We start from the raw sequence: 18,927 nt of genomic DNA on the forward strand, positions 1-18,927 counted from the left end.
AGGGTGTAAGGAGAGAGACAGAGATGAAAAGTGACAGTTAAGTTTTTATTTTAGAGGAAAGGTGATGAAAATTTTTAGAATTTGATAGAGGTGGTGGTTGTACAACATTGTGAATGGACTAAATGCCACTGAGTCATATACTTCAAAATAGTTTGTTATGTGAATTTCACTTCAATGATTTAAAAGAAAAAGATCATGGCAGGCTGGAGAGACAATGGCTCAATAGTTCAGAGCACTTGCTGTTCTTGCAGAGGACTAAGGTTTGGCTCCCAGCACCTACATGGCAGCTCACAACTGTCTGTAACTCCAGTTTCAGCAGATCTGACGCCTTCTTCCAGCCTCTGCAGGCACTGCATGCATGTGGTACACTTAAATACATGCAAGCAAAATACTTCACACAAAATTAAAAAAAAAAATCCTTAGAAAAGAACATGGTGATATTTTTCTACTAACCCGGTGAATAATTCCAGCAGAGTGAAGGTGCTTGATTCCACACAGCATTTGATAGAGAAGGTAGGACATTCTTTCATGATCTAACTCCATCTGAATCACTTGGCAAAGATTTGCATCCATGAGCTCCATGACTATGTAACTTCATGGGTAGAAAAAGATGACAGCTAAAGTGTATAGCAACAATCTATGGATAGGTACTAGCAAAACTTTATAGTAACAGCATTTTAATTACCACACTTACACATCTTGAAATTCTTCTAGGGATTTCTGTGGTGTGAAAACATTCAAAAGGCCAATTATCTGCAGCAAAAGCAAAGAAATAAAAACATCAGAAACTACTTCCTAATGCTTCATTTGGGAACTGCAAATACACGTGTGACAGTAATTCACTATCAGTTTAAAACCACTCCAGTTTATATACTAAGCACAAATAAACATATATATTTATTAAAACTTCATTGCTAAGAATTGGAGAACAGAAAAAGAATGACTAGGAAGAACAGAAGATCTCTCGGGCAAATAAAAATGAGTACTATAAAGATGGAAATACATACATACATATATATATACACACACACACATACCTACCTATATATATATAAATACCATACACTAGTTCAAACTCATAGGTTCTCTAACACCAAGCGAACCTTAGGGGCGGTCATGTTTACTTAGCATGCAGAGACCCTGGGTAAATTTCCTAGCACCAAAAAGAAAAATAGAATAGAGTGTAATCTAATGTAAATTATGGAATTTGAGTGAACCATTAAAGCAGGCTTATCCATTATGACAAATGTACTACTCAGGTGGTAGACACTGATTTTGGGGGTGGGATACGTGCAAGCTTGCATCTTCTTCTCACATTTGCTATGAAACTGTCCTAAAAGTCATACTGACTATATGACAAATTATGTAGGTATTTATATAAAATAAGTGCTTGATAGAGTATTCATAAATAGAAAGTGTTATGTGAAGCCCTTCCATTGACTTTAAGGACAACTATCCTACTTGGCCCTCAGTTACTATCCATGTCATTCCTACATTCAGCACATTGTAACAGAGTCTTATTCTCATAACAAGTTCATCCCAGACCACACAGGATCCTTGTTAGAAAGAACTAGCTGACATGCTTTCATAGGCCAGGATGCAACAATGCACTTGACTTCTATTTTTAAATGTCTGCTGGCAATTTAAGCAAGGATATGTTTTTCTAGACATAATCTTCATGGGGAGAGAATGGATGCCATTCATGTATGTACTAAGCTCTGCTTACAGAAGGCATCTGTCAGTAAATATTCAGAAAAACATTAAGCCAGAAAGGGTAAAACTAATTCTTTAAGACAGAGGGGATAACTGGTGGAGAGATGGCTCAGTGATCAAGAGCACTGGCTGCTCTTCCAGAGGACCTGGGTTCAATTTCCAGCACTCACACCTGCCTGTAACTTCAGTTTTAGGGGATCTGACACCCTCACACAGACATACATGCAGGCAAAACACCAATGAACATGAAATAAATAAATCTTTAAACAAATCTGCTGGCGGTGGTGGCGCACACCTTTAATCCCAGCACTTGGGAGGCAGAGGCAGGTGGATCTCTGTGAGTTCGAGGGTAGCCTGGCTTACAGAGCGAGTTCCAGGACAGTCAAGGCTAAAGGCATATATAGAAACAAAAATGGAGTTAGTGAATGCTTAGAGCTGCTGGGAGTGGGATACAGGGGAGGACAACTAAAGGACATAGGGTTTCTTTCTGGTTACATATATTAGTGAACATATTAAACTATTCGACTATATACACAAGTTGGTGAACTGAATAGTATTTGAGCTGTATCTTTACTGAGCTTCTAAGGCAAATGGAAACACAGCTGTTTTGTTTTTCAAGAAAGCAAATAAATTATCTTAATCAGATTAGACAGTCAAGCAAAAGTCAATGACTGACTACTGGATGGAATATGGCTAGATACCAAAGAACTAATAATTACCACAACCAAGTAAAAACCTACTGAAAAACATTATTTCCCTCTACGGACAAAACAACAACAAAGAATAACAGTAATGGAGGAATACTGCAACTAGACATAGTATATAAAGATTTCAAAAAGGTATTTGTGAAAATGTCTCTAATAATTTGCACGTGAACATAAAGAATTAAGGGAAGCTGAATAATTCTGATAGTTATGTACGGCAATTTCTACAATATACTTAACTTATACTTCACAATAGTTCCAGCTATTATGAAGACGATCTGAGCAATTCTGGGAAGTAAAGCCAGTAAATGCAAAGTAAGAATGAAGAGATGGGGGTGGTGTGGGTAACCCCCAACACTCTGGGAAGGACAACCACACTTCACCACTGCTATCTAAAGTGGAACAACAGAAAGTATTATACTTAATTCTCCTAGGTCAACAGGATGCAATGTAACTTACTATCAGGCCTTTGGCAATTACCTGTTAGACAGTGTGAGTCAAGTGGTTTATGTGCAATAGAAAGACAAGCCTCAACAGCTTTTAGAGGAAGCGATTAGACACTGTGTGCTAAGTGTCTCATCGGAGTGACCAGGTTAAAAGAGAAACCACAAATACAAAAACCTTGAAAACAGCATGGAAACATCACTTCGAAATGATCTGTGCAGAACAGTAAAGTGCTAAAAAGATAAAACATTATAAAAAAAAATCCATCATACACCAGGGGTGGCAGGGTGGAGCTGTATTCATGGTTTTTTAACCGTATTAGTTTTATATTCATTCAATGAACAAACTATGTTAAGAACCCAGTCTGGTCAACTGTAGACAGCTAAGCATACAAGACATGCTTCCCTTGCTCTCCATTTAGCAGATGGAACATCTTTATTGTCACCCAGGGTCGGGGGAAGGAGTATTTGTATTCAATCAAGAAAAACTGAGGCAGCATTTCCACAGCCCTCAAAGAAACTAGGTCCAGAGACAACAAGGAGCATGAGCAGCTCTAGCAGAGGTAGGGACACAAGCAGAACTCTGACAAGCACCATGTCTGGCTCCCACCTGCAAAACAAGAAACTGCAATTTCTTCCTTGATAATGACCACTCTTCCTGTCAGCCCCTTTCCCAAAAAACCTAACTTTTACCCCATCTTAAAGAGTCAGTTAAAGTCTACTCCCCTGTCCTTCAAGTCTTCTTTGAAGTCTTCATTGAAGCTCACAGAAATCTCCCTCTGGAGATGTCACCATGCACTGTCCACCCTCTACTATCTGACAGTGAAATTATTACTGCTTGGTGGTATTTAACTCTTATCATGTTTCACTGTCTTCAAAACAACATCATAAACTTCCCAAATAATAAGCCCATTCCTTAACATCTACGTATTTCCCACCGGTGATAAATCTGTAACTTTAATATACAAAGGTTCTATACATGGCTGGCTCTCAAAATGTGATGAACTGTTATTTTCTACACCAGAAACTATGGAACTCATTATATTTTATAAATTCCTTTGGATAATATGTCTCAGGCCAGCACTTTCAGGTCAGTGGTTCATAAACTGCCCTTGCTGCGATTCTCTCCTAGTTTATGTCCTCCCAGTTTAGAAGGACTGTCCCATTAAGATAATCACAAACATATCAGTACGCTTAATGCAAACTTAAAAACATTTAACTGGGGCTGGTGGCTTAGCGGTTAAGAGCACTGGCTGCTCTTCCAGGGGTCCTGAGTTCAATTCCCAGAAACCAAACGGGTGGCTCACAACCATCTATAATGGGATCTGACGCCCTTTTGGTATGGGGGGGGAAAAAAAGTTTGACTGTTCATTTTCAAAATGAATGAAAGCTTTATCTTCAAGTTAGAAATGCTTTCCTCATTCTCTGTAAATATTTCTAAAGTTTTTGTTCAACTATTATTATCAGCAGTTATCTGAGTTGAAAGTAAGTACTGATACCACTTAAAAGAAGTCAGAAGTGGATGCAGAGAAGTAGTTTAAATTTTGTGTCCTGTTAAGTTCCAACATCCAAGTACAATGGGAATGATTTCATCTCTCTACTGTTTTCTGAAATGCCAGCTTTGCAGGAAACAAAAAACTATGATGAGAAAAATTCTGAAGAAAATGCTTTTCAAACAATTACCTTCTTAAAACTCTTTCTACAAATTGAATGCCAGAAAACTACCCAATCTAAATTTCAGAAGTCATTGTTTTTTTTCTCCCAGAAGTCATTTTTTTTCCTTTTGGTACCTACTAATGGAGGTAGGGAATGGGGACGGGAGAAGATCAGTCTGTAGATTTTAAATAATGTTTCAATGTTTCAATCTAGAGAAGCAATTTAAAGCCCCTAATATTTAAAAACAAAAAAGCCTTGACAGATATGTATTCACGAATAAATCTTGATTTCATTTATACATACGAAACATGAACTATTCACTTACATTTTTGTGATTAACACATTTCATAAGAACTAGTTCTCGGTAGGCTCGCTTAGCATGAGTCTGATTCTGAAATGGCCGGCTGAGCTTCTTGATTGCAACATTTCTTTCGAGAATGGCATCATAAGCTGCACTGTAATAAGAAATTAAAAATAAACATTAAGCACAAAGTTCTAAAACCAAATTTACAAAGCAATCACATAGACTCCTTACTTTTTCTACCAAGACTATGTGTCACCCAAGATCACTCAGTACAGGTATGCATGAGTGCATTTAAAAAATGTATCTATTTTGTATGTTTGTGTGTGTGGGGGGGGTTAGGGGTGTCATGCAGAAGACAGAAGACAACTTGTATAAACTGGTTCTCTCCTTCCACCATATGGATCCTGGAGACTGAACTCAGGTAGTCAGGCTTAATGGCAGGTTCCTTTCTTTACTCACTGAGCCATTGATGCACCAATTCCCAGTACTAGTCTGAAGTCTAAATGACTCCTTCACCTTGCACCTCTATCAAAAAAAAACCACGTTATGTGCTCATGACTTCTACTTAAAATATTTACTGAAGAATTTTGGGGCTGGAGAGATGGATCAGTAGTTAAGAACACTAGCTGCTCTCCCAAAGGACTCAGGTTTGACTCCCAGCACCCACACGGAGGTTCACAACCATCTGTAACTCTAGTTCCAAGGATCTAATACCCTCTTCTGGCCTTCATAGGCACCAGGCACACAAGTGGCACACAGACATACATGCAGGCAACACACCCAGACACACACATTAAAAAAATTTACAATTTATTTATTGAAGAATAATATAGTGTCTTAATCCTTTAGGACACAAGACAGTGAGTACACAAAGGAAGCTACACTGAGAGGACATATACAAAAGACTAAAAACAAGTCCTTTAACATTCTGTTTGGAGGAGGAACTAAAAACTCAAGGTATTAATAAGTATGAATACTAGATCTGAGGACCTTAGAAAAGAATAAAAACCAGTGTTTCCATTATACAACTGTTAGATTTTAATATTTTACCATAATTCTGATTTTTTAAAAAAGAGAAACATATTACAGGTAAAGACTTCTTCCTCTTCTGTTCTCAGAGGTAAACTTTTATCTTTTCTACATATGTAGTCAACTCTAAGTATATGGAACGCTTTGCATATTTTACATATTACAGAGAAATAATACAATATGGTGTTTTTGTAGATTGTTTTACTACTCGGGACTATACTTCTGATAGTGCCCATCTGACACATACAGCTTCAGTTCATTTTAAATGTTGTACAGTATTTTGCTGTTTGACTGTATCATAATTTTTTAATTCTCCCGTTGCCAGACTTGATGCTGTTTTAACTTCTAAAATTGGAATTCATGCTTCAAAGAACAGCCTTATGTACATGTATTTTGGACATATGCAAGAGCTTTTCTAGAACCTTATAAACATGCTGGATCATAAACACTCCCAACTTCTTTTAACAGATTTTAAACAAATTTTGTTTAAGAAGTAATAAGGATGTAATTATGCTTGGGTACGGCTTAGCATTTCTCCAAACACTAGGTTATAACGCTAACATAGTGATTCTGAATCAGTAGCAAAACTATCCCAAGGACTGTTACCTACTTCAATTTTTAAAGAATTATGTTCATCTATAAAACCTAAGCGTTTTGGGTAAAGGTTAGCTTGTAAGTCAACTTTAAAGATATGTAAGTTCTGAAACATAGTGAGATGTGCTAGCTGACTTTATTCCCCAGTGTAAAGTAGTAAGATTTATGAAATTTTTGTTTCACTATAGAGCGAAAGTAAAGATTAAGTGAGGCATCTCATAATCAGCTATGGAATAGATGTATGCATGGAATAAATAAGCCTGCCACTTCCTTTTTCCTGATATAAGCACATGACTCTGACCAAGTAAGTATCTAATCATAGTTTATATTTCAAGATAGCACTGTTGGTTAATAATTACAGTTTAGGAATAACAAAAAAGATCAGTAATCTCTGAGGAAAAATTACCACATTATAGCTTTACATAGCTTTGATTTCTTTCTTTTTTTTTTTTTTTTTTGAGTAAATTTGATTATTTACCAAAGGATCTATTTTACAAAGAAGAAAAAGGCAGCAGTTAAAGACTGTTTGCCTTATTTTGAAATAATAACTTACCACACTATTCCTTGAGCTCCTGAGCCTATAGGTTTTAAATTCTGATATCGTTTTAGGACTGTGAATGTAGAATCTCCAATCTCTACACTATAAAAATTGTTGTCACGCTTGCTTCTGCTCATGATGACAAGCAATTAGTTTAATGGCTTCATCCAAATATTCACCGAGGCTGCAAAACAAAAGAAAGGTTGACATAAGAAAATAAATTTGTGCAGTATTAACATCTAAGTCCTTACTCTGTGCACCACAGTAACACAGACTGCTAGGTCATCCTCATTAGGAAGAGTGCATCACAAAAAATTAAACTACCACGGAAGCTTTGCTCAGTACATGTTACATGTAAGTAACTACTGACTGGTTCTTCAAAACCATTTTATTATGATGAACTGCTTCTCTAATGCACACTTACCTAACCTAACCAAACCCCCCAAAAAAAGGGGGGGGGGGCTGGGGAGAATAGCTAGCCAGTAAAGAGCTTGTCACACAAATATGAGGGCCTGAGTTCAAGCCCCAGCACCACATAAAAAGCTGGGTTAAGTAGAGCATCATGTGCAGTCCAGTGTAAAGGAGCTGGGCATAGGAGGATACCTGGGCTCACTGGCTATCAAACTTAACCATATCAGCAAGCCCCATATCCCAGCAAGATCATTATCTCAAAATACAGTGGTTAGTTTCTGAGGAACACCTGGGGTTGACCTCTGACCTCCACAAATACGTGTAACCCCCATACACACAAAAGAATAAATGTAAGCAAATAATTATAATTAACATGAAAGTCAGGCAGTAAATTATTAGCACATATTGCATCTGTTTAACAGACAAGGGTCTTTTTTGTGTGTGAGAGTGATGATATATCCTCTAACACCCAACAGCAACATTTGGTACAACTATAATGGCTGAAAGGATAGGAAGCAGGATAGAAAACGTAAGATCAAGAAGGGGGAGGGCTCATACATTATTACACAAGTAATTCACTTCTGATGTGTTTGGAGCATCAAACAATTCATCTCAGTTTTGACCACAATTCCTTACCACCTGCCTGATTAAAAGTCAAGGCTATCTTTTTTTTTTCTCATTGAGTATTGAAATATTGACAAATCTCTCTTTCCTTACTATGCAAGTATTCTATTCCAAAATGCCTGCACTGGATGTGTAGGTTGGACCTATAATCCTGGCACTCTGGAAGCCCAGGAATTTGAGAGTAGCCCAGGTAACAGACTCCATTTAAAACAAAACAAGATAAACAAAAAATGCAGGCAAGACAGCTTTAAGCTACCATTCACCAACCCAGTAAATCACCAATCCAGGAGTTGGGGATTTAGCTCAGTGATAGAGTGCTTGCAAGGCCCTAGGTTCGATCCTCAGCTCAAAAAAAAAGAAAAGAAAATCACCAATCCAGTGGAATCTAAAGAATGGGTGTGTGTGTGTGTGTGTGTGTGTGTTTTGCTGGGGGATGGTAGGCAGGAGGTGAGTGTTAAGGCAATGATAATTACAATAAAAATTCTGAGAACTTTTTTTTTTAATTCAAAACACAGTTTCTATGTAGCCCTGGCTGTCCTGAAACTCACTCTGTAGACCAGGTTGGTTTCAAACTCACCTATCTCTGCTTCTTGAGTGTTGGGATTAAAGGTGTACACCACCCACACCCAACTGACAACTTTTTTTTTTAAGATTTATTTATTATGTATACAGCATGTATGACCAGAAGAGGGCACCAGATCTCATTAGAGATGGTTGTGAGCCACCATGTGGTTGCTGGGACTTGAACTCAGGCCCTCTGGAAGAGCAGTCAGTACTCTTAACCTCTGAGCCATCTCTCCAGCCCCCAACTGACAACTTTTAATGAAAATAATTAACTCCGTAAGTATCCTGGGCAGCCTAGGGTACACCATGTCATAATCTGTGGTGAGGAAGTCACATGGAAGGTGGGGAACACACGCTGGGATTAGCCTGCAGGTGAATGAGGAAGGAAGGGGTGGAGGAGGAAAACTAGAAAAGCTTCCCCATGGTTCACAAAGGTGCCAGCAATCAGCTTCCTGCCCCTTGGCTTTCCTCAGAAACAGAGTGGTTGAGGAGCAGCCCTTCTGCTGTTGTTGGCAGACCTGAGTGCTAGAGTGCTAAGAGTTTATGGCTGTGCTGACAGACTCAAGAGTCCACAGCTCCAAGCTCTGACAACTGGACTCTTATGGCTCAAGACTCTAGAGGCCAGAGATTTATGGTTCTAGATACCTAGGCTGGGAGCTTAATACTCTTGGCTTTACTGGTAGTTTGGCATTTGGCAGCTAGTGTAAGACCTGATCATGTCTGATGGACCCAATTTCTAGGATCAACATGTAAATATTTAACAGAGGACCTTACACCCACCATTTTCCTTTCTTCCTTTCTCTAATTTTCTCCTCTCCTCCTATTTCCCTATTTCCATATTCTAACAGACAGGAGGAAGTTCAAGTTAAGAGACTGTTGAAGAGAGGCGAGTTAAAGAAGGATGCTGAGACCAGTTACCCTTCAAACTAAGTGTTTTACAGGGATAGGTATGTAGCTGGGCCTTGAGGTGAAAGAGCATTAGGAATGACAGTACATCCTAGTACAGAGGCAGCACGAGGGGGCCCTAAAGGGGAGGGGAGCCTTCCCTTCAAAAGTGTGGAGAGCAGCTTCATTACAAGAAAGTGGCAGTCCTCAGTGGAGAGGCCACTTTTTAAACAATACCAGAAGGGAAAAATGAAGTGTACTTGAAGCAACAGAACACAATATCGGTATATTACCATCACACTTCAGTTAGCTGGTATCCAAGATCCTAAAATTATTTTGTATTCAAAATACAAATATCTTAAACTATTAGGAAGGTGGTTCTAGGCTGCTCAACATTAGTTGTTTAAAAGAATGCAATTTTTCTCAATGACATTCAACTGAGTAAAAACAGGTGACCTGATCTGTAAGAAGATGCCATTTTCCAAAGTACTCAACAAGCTATTTTGTTTTTATATCTAAGAAACACCCACCCCACCCCCCCCCCCCCCCCCCCGCAACATAGTATTTTTATTGATTATCTGGGGATTTTACACAATGCACCCATTCACACTCACTTCCCAGTCTTCCCAGGTCCACTCCCGCCTCTCCCAAAAAAAGAAAAGAAAAAAAAAAAAAAAAAGGAAAAAGCACACCAAGTCCAATTTGCTGCCCATAGGAAATACTTTATACTCAAATTTATCAACTGTATGCATTTTAATACAGGAAGAAATTCCCTGGGTTTATCTATTGTTTTTATTTTCCTCAAATAAAATTCCTAGGGATCACCTCAAGGCCCAGTGATGCTACTCAAATGCTCTCTTCACCAGTGATCTACACTTCTGCTCCATTTTTATACTGCCTATATATAGCCCCATAAATTTCTACCTTGCTCTTATCTTCTGTATCTGCTAAAGAATATCCCATGTGGGCCAGAAGTTACTCTTCAGGTGGGCTAGCCAAACTGGTCAGATAACCTCTAACTTCATTACAATCTGCATTTCAAATGACCTACCTACCAGCACCAGGACAGTAGATAACTACTGTTACAACCGCCAGAAAGAACCATGAAAGGAGTATACTGTGTACTTCACACACTGCTGGAACAAAATACATAAACAAAACTTTTTTTTTTTAAAGAAAGAAGTGGCTATTTTAGCTCACAGTAGGAGTCCATCATGAGAGAGTGATGAAAGAATCGCAGCTTGCTTTCTCTTTTTCATGCATTCTAGAACCCCAGTCCAAGGCATGGTGCTATCTACATTTAAGGCGGTGGGTCTTCTTTTGCACTGATCCCTGAACCTTTAGGTGCGGAAGTTGTGTTGTATACCAGGGACAGTTGAAAAAAGGCTCTACAATTCTGCATTTTATCCTGGCCAAAACCAATAGATCTCTAATGAGACTTAAGGATCACTCAACAAGAGGAAAATTCCAGTGTGCCTCACACTGGAAACTTCTCATTTCTTTTATACTGTATATATAACCTCTTGACCCCAATAGGCTCTGAAGTTGATTTTCAAGTCTCTTCCTCTCACTCCTATTTTTAGCCAACAATAAAAGTCTCCTTTGTGTCTCAATTAGACACAAAGCTTTGCTTGTTACTACTGGCTCTACAGTTCCAAATGGGAAAAAGGGACCTTGTTTGGGTTCAAAAATTAATGGTACCAATCCTGAGAATTCCTAGTTTTAAAAGCACCTTTGTACTACTAATATGGGTTGACTCTTCATCTATCCAAAAAATTAGTCCTATAAAATAAAATGCTTTATGGGGATAGACTCAAATGCCTGACATTTTCTAATAATAACGTTTGCCAAATATTTTACTAATAAGATTCTCAGGGCTTGTAATAAAATGTTGATCACATCAAACCACCACCAGAGACACTTCCTAAAACCATAAATTAAAAATAGCAAATGATATGTCTCTGATTCACTTTCCAAAGAATTTTATTCATATTAGTTAATTCCATATATAATTATCACCAGTTTATCTTATCAGCAATATAATTATATTCAGACTTTTAAAAAAGTACTATGTGTGAAGGAAATTTCTGTAATTAAATGTGCCTGCTCACAGTAGGGATTTAGAAAACAAAACCTGAGAAGAGAAAGGATGGTCAGAGTGAATCTCATCCAGAGTAAGGCACACAGGCACTTCCACAACTCCCAGCAGCAGAGGAAGGGGAGGATTCAGAGAAGAGGCCCTAGCTAACCACTGGCACAGGGAGTTCTGAAACTCACAAGATACTGACCCAGGAGGCTGCTTCGACCTTGGTCAGAGAAGCTTCTTTTTGTGGTGGGCAGCAGTCACATCCTTAAAGTTTCACCCTTAAATGGGACAGCTTTATCAGCAACCCCCCACACACACACACCTACCCTAGGTTTAAGAAACATCCAAGAAGAGGCAGAAAGAATACAAAAGTCAAGAGGACAGATGGGAAAAGGTGCTGGGAAATGCTGTCTTCTGGACATGCCACAGCGATTGCACTCGGAAATGACAGCATGGATGAGGGAATTCAGGAGGCTCCCAACCCTAACTGAGAGGCTACTGGCAGTTGACACTATTGGAGAAGAAAGAATCATTCTGCTTGGAGGTGTGGCCACGAGTAGGTTGCTCATGATCCAGTGGATGGACTAACACCCATGAACATATGGACAACACTAGTGGGAATTAGTAGATTATGAAAGGAAGAGGGTGGAAGGGAGGACAGACAGACAGAAAGACTTGCCTATGGGACCACTGACAGCAGCATTTGCTCAGTTGAGGTTCCCTCTTCCCAAATGATCCTAGCTTGTGTCAAGGTGAAAAACAAACACAAACAAACAAACAAAAACGAGGGACAAAGAACTACAACTTGTGCTTTGCAGATGGCATCTACAGTGGGAGCAAACAATCTTGCAGGACTGGGCCTCAATCTCCGTAGGCAGTGTCAGAGATGAATGACAGAATTAGAAGACAGTCAACTAGTACTAGAGAATCTACTACAAACCTAGCTTTCAGCGGCAAGAAATCATCACACATTTTGGTGACCAGCATCCACAGATTTTTATTTTCCTGTTAAAGCATAGCAGGATAAACACACTCTCCTAACATATACCAAACAGAGCCTTTAACAATCTTTTAAGTTCTAACACAATGAAGTACACTTTAGGGAGACGGAAAAAAAAGGACCTATGAATAAAAACATCAAGTGACTTAATACAGTGACAGACAAGGCAACCTCAAACAGCACACTGGACTTACAAGAACAAATGGTCCTAAGAGAACTCAAAAGGCCCCGAGAGTATTAAAGTCCTCGGTAATAATAACCATGAGGAAATAATTATTAGTATACTCCAATTTAAAAAGCCAGAACATGGCCAGGTGGTGGTGGTGGCACACGCCTTTAATCCCAGCACTTGAGAGGCAGAGGCAGGCGGATCTCTGTGAGTTTGAGGCCAGCCTGGTCTACAGAGAGTTCCAGGAAACCAGGACTGGTTCAAAGAGAAACCCTGTCTCGAAAAAACAAAAAGCCAGAACATGGCTAATACTTTTTCTTAACATAGTAAGCTACAAAGATTAAAAAAAAATGTTAACAATAGAGTATTTGAGAGAGAAAACAGTAGTATATTATTCCTGGTAATAAGCAACTGCCAAGCAAGATGTCAAGATTACTCGTCAAACCTTAGGCAATCTCTTTTATGCTCTCCTATCTTCTGAACCCTCTGGAAAGTCATCAAGAACCTTAATATTAAATGGCCTACTGGGTATACTTTTTCATCTCTCCTCAGTTTTTTCATAAAATTGCTCTCATTTTACAAGCAAGCCGCTTACTTTTAAATGTACTTAAGAGGATCTGATAGCTTTATACTGCCTTCATAAATTTTATATACCAATTTTGTTTCTGGACCCAACAAAAGACGACCAGACACTCCCCTGCCTGGCATTCTTCTGCTTGGGTTCCTAAGAATACTGTATACTACTGATTTTTCTCATTCCTTTCTGTTCCTGTCCAGTCTCCTTTGTAGCCTTGTTCTTCACTGGCCTTCAAATAGGACTTCCTTGAGGGCTGTCTTGGTCCTCATCTCTTGTTATAACACTCCCTGAGCAATTTCATCTACCCACAGAGCTTTAGTTACTACTGAAAACTCAAGAGTTTCAAATTATTTCTTTACTATTGAGCCTTTCTTCTCCAGACACAAACATGCAAAGAGTTTAACAGAAAACTCAGATGTCTCAAAGCTACCTCAAATTACATATACAAAAATAACCATTTCCCTCAACTTCCACCAAATCTGCTTCTCCTATGTTCTTTCAGCTCAGAAACTGCTTTCATCATCTCTGTAGTCAATCAAGCCAAGAACATAGCACATTATCCCTGACTCTTCACACTCCCACATCCAACCTATGCAGTTCTGGAGACTCAAATGTTATCTACCACAAGTCCATTTTCCTGTTACTCAACAGTCTAACTCAGGCCCAAATTACCTAGTGCCTGGATTACTGTACTCTTCCTAAAGGGGCCCTCTGACTCTTCTCTCTGCTCTCCATTCTTCACTTTGCAGCCTAAATAACTGTCTAAAGTGCTTACTGAGAAGTCTGCACATCATATAAGTTACTACATGCCTTAACTATGAGAGGGTATGGCTTTGTAACAGCAACTGTTAGTGCTATACAGCACCCTCCCCTCCTGGCAATAGCTGAGTAGACCAACAGTAGATAACTGATTTAAGAAGCCACTCAAGCCGGGCGGTGGTGGCGCACGCCTTTAATCCCAGCACTCGGGAGGCAGAGCCAGGCGGATCTCTGTGAGTTCAAGGCCAGCCTGGTCTCCAAAGCGAGTTCCAGGAAAGGCGCAAAGCTACACAGAGAAACCCTGTCTCAAAAAACAAAACAAAACAAAAAAAACAAAAAAAAAAAAAAAAAACAAAAAACAAAAAAAAAAGAAGCCACTCAAAATCTCTCCAGGGGATCCAGTAATGTGAGGGAAACTGGTGAGGATTTGGTCAGCTTTGTGGTTAGAGCAGCAGAGTAGCCAATGCACACAAAGAAGAGGAAGCACACAAAAGAGAAAAGGAAAGACAGCATGCCATGGAGCAACTGTTTAATTAATGACCATGCCTGATTCCAAACCTCAAACAGGTCCAAGGGCACTCCCTGCCTTTCCATATGCTAAGCTTCTCTGAGTTACTTTCTCTGCCTTTGCTCAAGTTTTTACTTATAACTAAACCTTCTTGTATTTTTGGTTATGAGCCTAGCCTTTAATGGCTGAGTCATCTCTCCATCCCAACTCAAACCTTCTTAACTAAACTAATTCATCTAACATGCGATTTGATCTAGACTTGCTCTTGCTTTAAATCAAACCATAGCTCCTTCTGTCTAAGCCTGTATCAGGAATTCCAGGGCTCTGGATGGTTCAGCTCCCCTCTTATAAGTCTCTCTTCCTCTTCAATTCCAGGATCCAGCTACAACAAATCTCTCTCATCTGCAAACCAATACAGGTTGGTTTTGCTTTGTTTTAAACACACTTCTCTCCCCACTCACTTTCTGAGATCAAGCAGTCAGTACATATACTCTCAGGGTACACATGGCTTTCCTCCATGCTAGCACATATTCCTTCATGCTAGCAATGAAGTCTAAGTGTCTGAGCATCCCATAGCACTAAAACCTCCGTGAAGGCAGAGCATATTTTTGTTCATACTTGTGTTCCTGGGATTACAGGGCAGATACTCAAGATATTTTTGAATAAATTAATCTAAATAGTAGTCAAATATTATTTATTCTAATTGTCTGGGTAAGTTGCCTTTTCCATTTCCATAGATGCTGCCCTACTTCAATCCTATTTCTCCTATAAGCCACTTTAATGATTTTTTTTAATGTGCTGTGCTTACTTTTGCTCCATTCATATCCATCAGTAGGTATTGACTGCAAAAGATATTAGTTCTTCCCTTGCTCAAAATAATGCCTCTACAATTAACTACTTATTTCTTGAACATACACCAAATCTTTCTGTCTTTATGCCTCTAGTCTTCTTATGTGAAATGTACTATCTTTAACTGTTCAAATGTAAGCCATTGTATAAGGTCAGAAAACAATGCCTTTTTGCTGAATTAGGTATACTTCTCAGGACACTCAAGAGCTTTCATATTGTATTAAAAGTTATCTACATCTCTGACTAAACTTTTGAAATATTTATTTATAACTCTGTGTGTGTGTGTGTGTGTGTGTGTGTGTGTGTGTGTGTGTAATGCACACATGAGCACAGGTGCTCCTGCAGAATCCAGAAGAAGGTATCAGATTCCTTGGAGCTGGGAATGGTTGTGTGAACCACCTGACATGGGTCTGGGAACCAACTTCTGGTCCTATGGAAGAACAGTACATACTCTTAACTCTCCATCTCACCTCTCCAGCCTCTAACTGAACCTTGTTTTGTCAAGTTTCTTGGTTCTGCAAAAATAAAACATGTGGGACTATAGAGATAGCTTAGTGGTTAAGAGTGTGCACTGCTCTTCCAAAGGACCAGATTTGGTTCCCAGCACCCACATCTGGTAACTCACAGCTGTCTGTAACTGCAGCTCCACGGGATCTAATGCTCTCTCCTGGACTCCAAGGGTACCTTTAATCACACATGCAACAGCACCCCTTCCATACACATAATTTAAAAATAAAATATATAAAACACATAGGGAATTAAATATAAATGAAACAACTAAGTTATTAGTGCTTGCAAATATTTTTCATAATAACCATGGTATATATTTTTCATATTACAAATACTCTCATTACCAAGGATTGATATTGTGTTTAGTAACATCCTTTGGATAGTTAACTTGAAAAATTGGTATATATAAAATTTTTAACATTATTTGTTTATTTATGGGTGTCCACAGTACACAATGTGAATCAGAGACAGCATGTTTACCCCCTCTATCATGTGGGTTCAGAGGTTTGAGCTCAGGCCTTAGCAGCTTGAGGGTAAACACTTATCTATCCAAGCCATCTCATAGGTTCATTTATTACTTATTTATATAACTAAGGCAGGCAAAAATAGGGAACAGCTTAGTAACCAGGGATGATCTGGCATGAACGACTTTTAAGTGAGCTATATAATAAGGTAAAACTGTGTCCTTAAGTGAACTTTGAGGGAGAATCCCCTAGTTGCTATCATATGCCTTCTACATAATTGTATGTACACTAAATATGACTAAAATGACTAATATCAGTTGCACTATGGAAAAGACATGAGCAGAGGAAAAATGATTATGCAACCTAATCTATAAATCAAAACAGAGAACAAACCTCACACCTAGATCACCAAACAGTTCTTTCTGAGCCCTGTAAGAGGAAGCCCTGAAAAATAAATAATCTGGGCCTCTGAGTATTTTTATTCACATGGCCTGCTGTTGCCTTGCAGTGTGTTCTGGTATTTTCTATTGCTTTGTTTTGAATAAAGTTTCCATAGTATTTGTGCAGATCTGTGGGCTTTGTTTCAATTCCTTGAAAAAGAAGCTAATAACCTGGAAACATGAGACACTCACCATTGGCAACAGTATCATTTACTAATACAATCTTAGTTTTAAGAGTATACAGGTAACAATGACATCCCAATCAATACTAAATTTTCCTTTGTCAGTCATACCACAGATAATTCTTGGGCCAAAACCTTCCAATCAGTTAAAAATTTTAAGTCCAGCCGGGCGGTGGTGGCGCACGCCTTTAATCCCAGCACTCGGGAGGCAGAGCCAGGCGGATCTCTGTGAGTTCGAGGCCAGCCTGGACTACCAAGTGAGTTCCAGGAAAGGCGCAAAGCTACACAGAGAAACCCTGTCTCGAAAAACCAAAAAAAAAAAAAAAAAAAAAAAAAAATTTTAAGTCCAAAAAAACAAAAATGAAATGTAATGAAAATGCAAGCACTGCAGTCAAGAAACCAATTGTTTGCTGGTTTAGTTTACAAGGCTGCCACTAACCTACAATAAACCTGTGTAAATATCTAGTTTTAGATACTACACCTAGGGTAAAACTTGCCTTTCAATCTGTATGGTAGTGTTTCCAAACTGAGTCCCATGATGGACATGACCACATATTGTAGCCTTGCAGTATGACACTCAGAAGTGACTAAATAATGGACTACGAAACTAGATTAAGTTGATTCAATAATTTAATTATCATGCAACAACTGTAAATCATTAAACATGCTCATAGTCTGACCGCTAGAAGTTCCTTTCTTATATCTAAACATTTCCAGGTTACATAAACTTCTAATATTAAGATGCTAGGAAATCAGTAGACAAAAATAATTTGCCAAAGATTCTTTACTGACAATAAATAATCTTATGTTTCCTCTAAATGGAATATGAATCTCTTTAGAATGATCAAACTCTGGAAATTTTCATACAAGGCAACATGGAATAAATATGGCAATAATACTGTCAAGACTTGATAATTCATAAAGTAATAAAAATCTCAGTATATACTCAGTATGTAAGATCATTTGTAAGATGTTATGAGGGATGAAGTTTATTCAGTCATGGGAGGATGACATCTTAAGCATAGTTACATCAGTGGTTCAGTCAGAAGTTATAATTATTTTTGTACAAATACACAGAAGAACTCCCGAAATTGTCTGGACCGCATAGATAGAGCAGAGGACACGCTGCCAGACGCTGCCATGTGAAACAAGATGTAAAGGCCACAAGCCATGTGGAAAAGTATAGATTTATAGAAATGGGTTAATTTAAGATGTAAGAACTAGCTAATGAGAAGCCTGAGCCATTAGGCCATACCATTTATAAATAATACAAGCCTCTATGTGTTTATTTGGGTCTAAGTGGCTGCGAGAGCTGGGCAGGACCAGAGAAAACTTCCAGCTATACCGCATAGCAACTTAACAGCAAAAAGGACCAAAGACTGCCATGTTAAAAATGATTCTATACATGCACAGACATTAACTACTTCTTTTGTAACATTTAAAACTGTTATTATTTCACTTGTTTCCTTAAGAAAACTAGGTAATAATCATATTTTCTATTTTACATAATTTTCTATTTTATGTCTACAAGGACTCAAAGTTAAATCAAGAAACTTTTATAAAGACAGACAAAGCTAAGGTATGACTGGCCTGAGCCTGTAATTCCAGCACTGTAGAGGCAGAGGCAAGAGGATCACATGTTCAAGTCCAGCCTGGTCAACATAAAGAGCTACAGACCAGTCTAAGCTACAATATCAAGACACTGTCTCACCACCTACAAAAGACAAACTGTTATCTAGTTCCAACACTATACATATGTAGTTCATGTTGGCCTCAAACTCACAATTCTCCTAATTCCACCTCCTAAGTGCTAGGAATACAGAAGTACACCACATCTTCTCCAAATCAGCTGTTAAAAGCAAATGTCAATTTGAGTAACCAAAGTAGTGCACATGAGCCACCTAGTGGAAAATAATTA

General features: G+C 38.6%; 1 protein-coding gene across 4 annotated transcripts in view; it reads right to left on the reverse strand.

The window, feature by feature from the left end:
• The window catches only part of Mapk8 (mitogen-activated protein kinase 8), a 72,012-nt gene that overhangs the window by 22,296 nt on the left and 30,789 nt on the right, over positions 1-18,927 (reverse strand). For all 4 annotated transcript variants that reach the window (XM_052733921.1, XM_052733920.1, XM_052733922.1 and 1 more), the window contains exons 2-5: positions 6,997-7,165; positions 4,842-4,971; positions 695-753; positions 454-592 (exon numbers count right to left, since the gene is read on the reverse strand). In XM_052733921.1, the coding sequence (XP_052589881.1) occupies positions 454-592; positions 695-753; positions 4,842-4,971; positions 6,997-7,118 (450 nt within the window). In that variant the 5' untranslated portion in view covers positions 7,119-7,165. The remainder of the gene's footprint in view (positions 1-453; positions 593-694; positions 754-4,841; positions 4,972-6,996; positions 7,166-18,927) is intronic.

This window comes from Peromyscus californicus, unplaced genomic scaffold (assembly GCF_007827085.1).
Source record: "Peromyscus californicus insignis strain IS unplaced genomic scaffold, ASM782708v3 Scaffold_12__1_contigs__length_115047231, whole genome shotgun sequence".
NCBI classification, from domain to species: domain Eukaryota; kingdom Metazoa; phylum Chordata; class Mammalia; order Rodentia; family Cricetidae; genus Peromyscus; species Peromyscus californicus.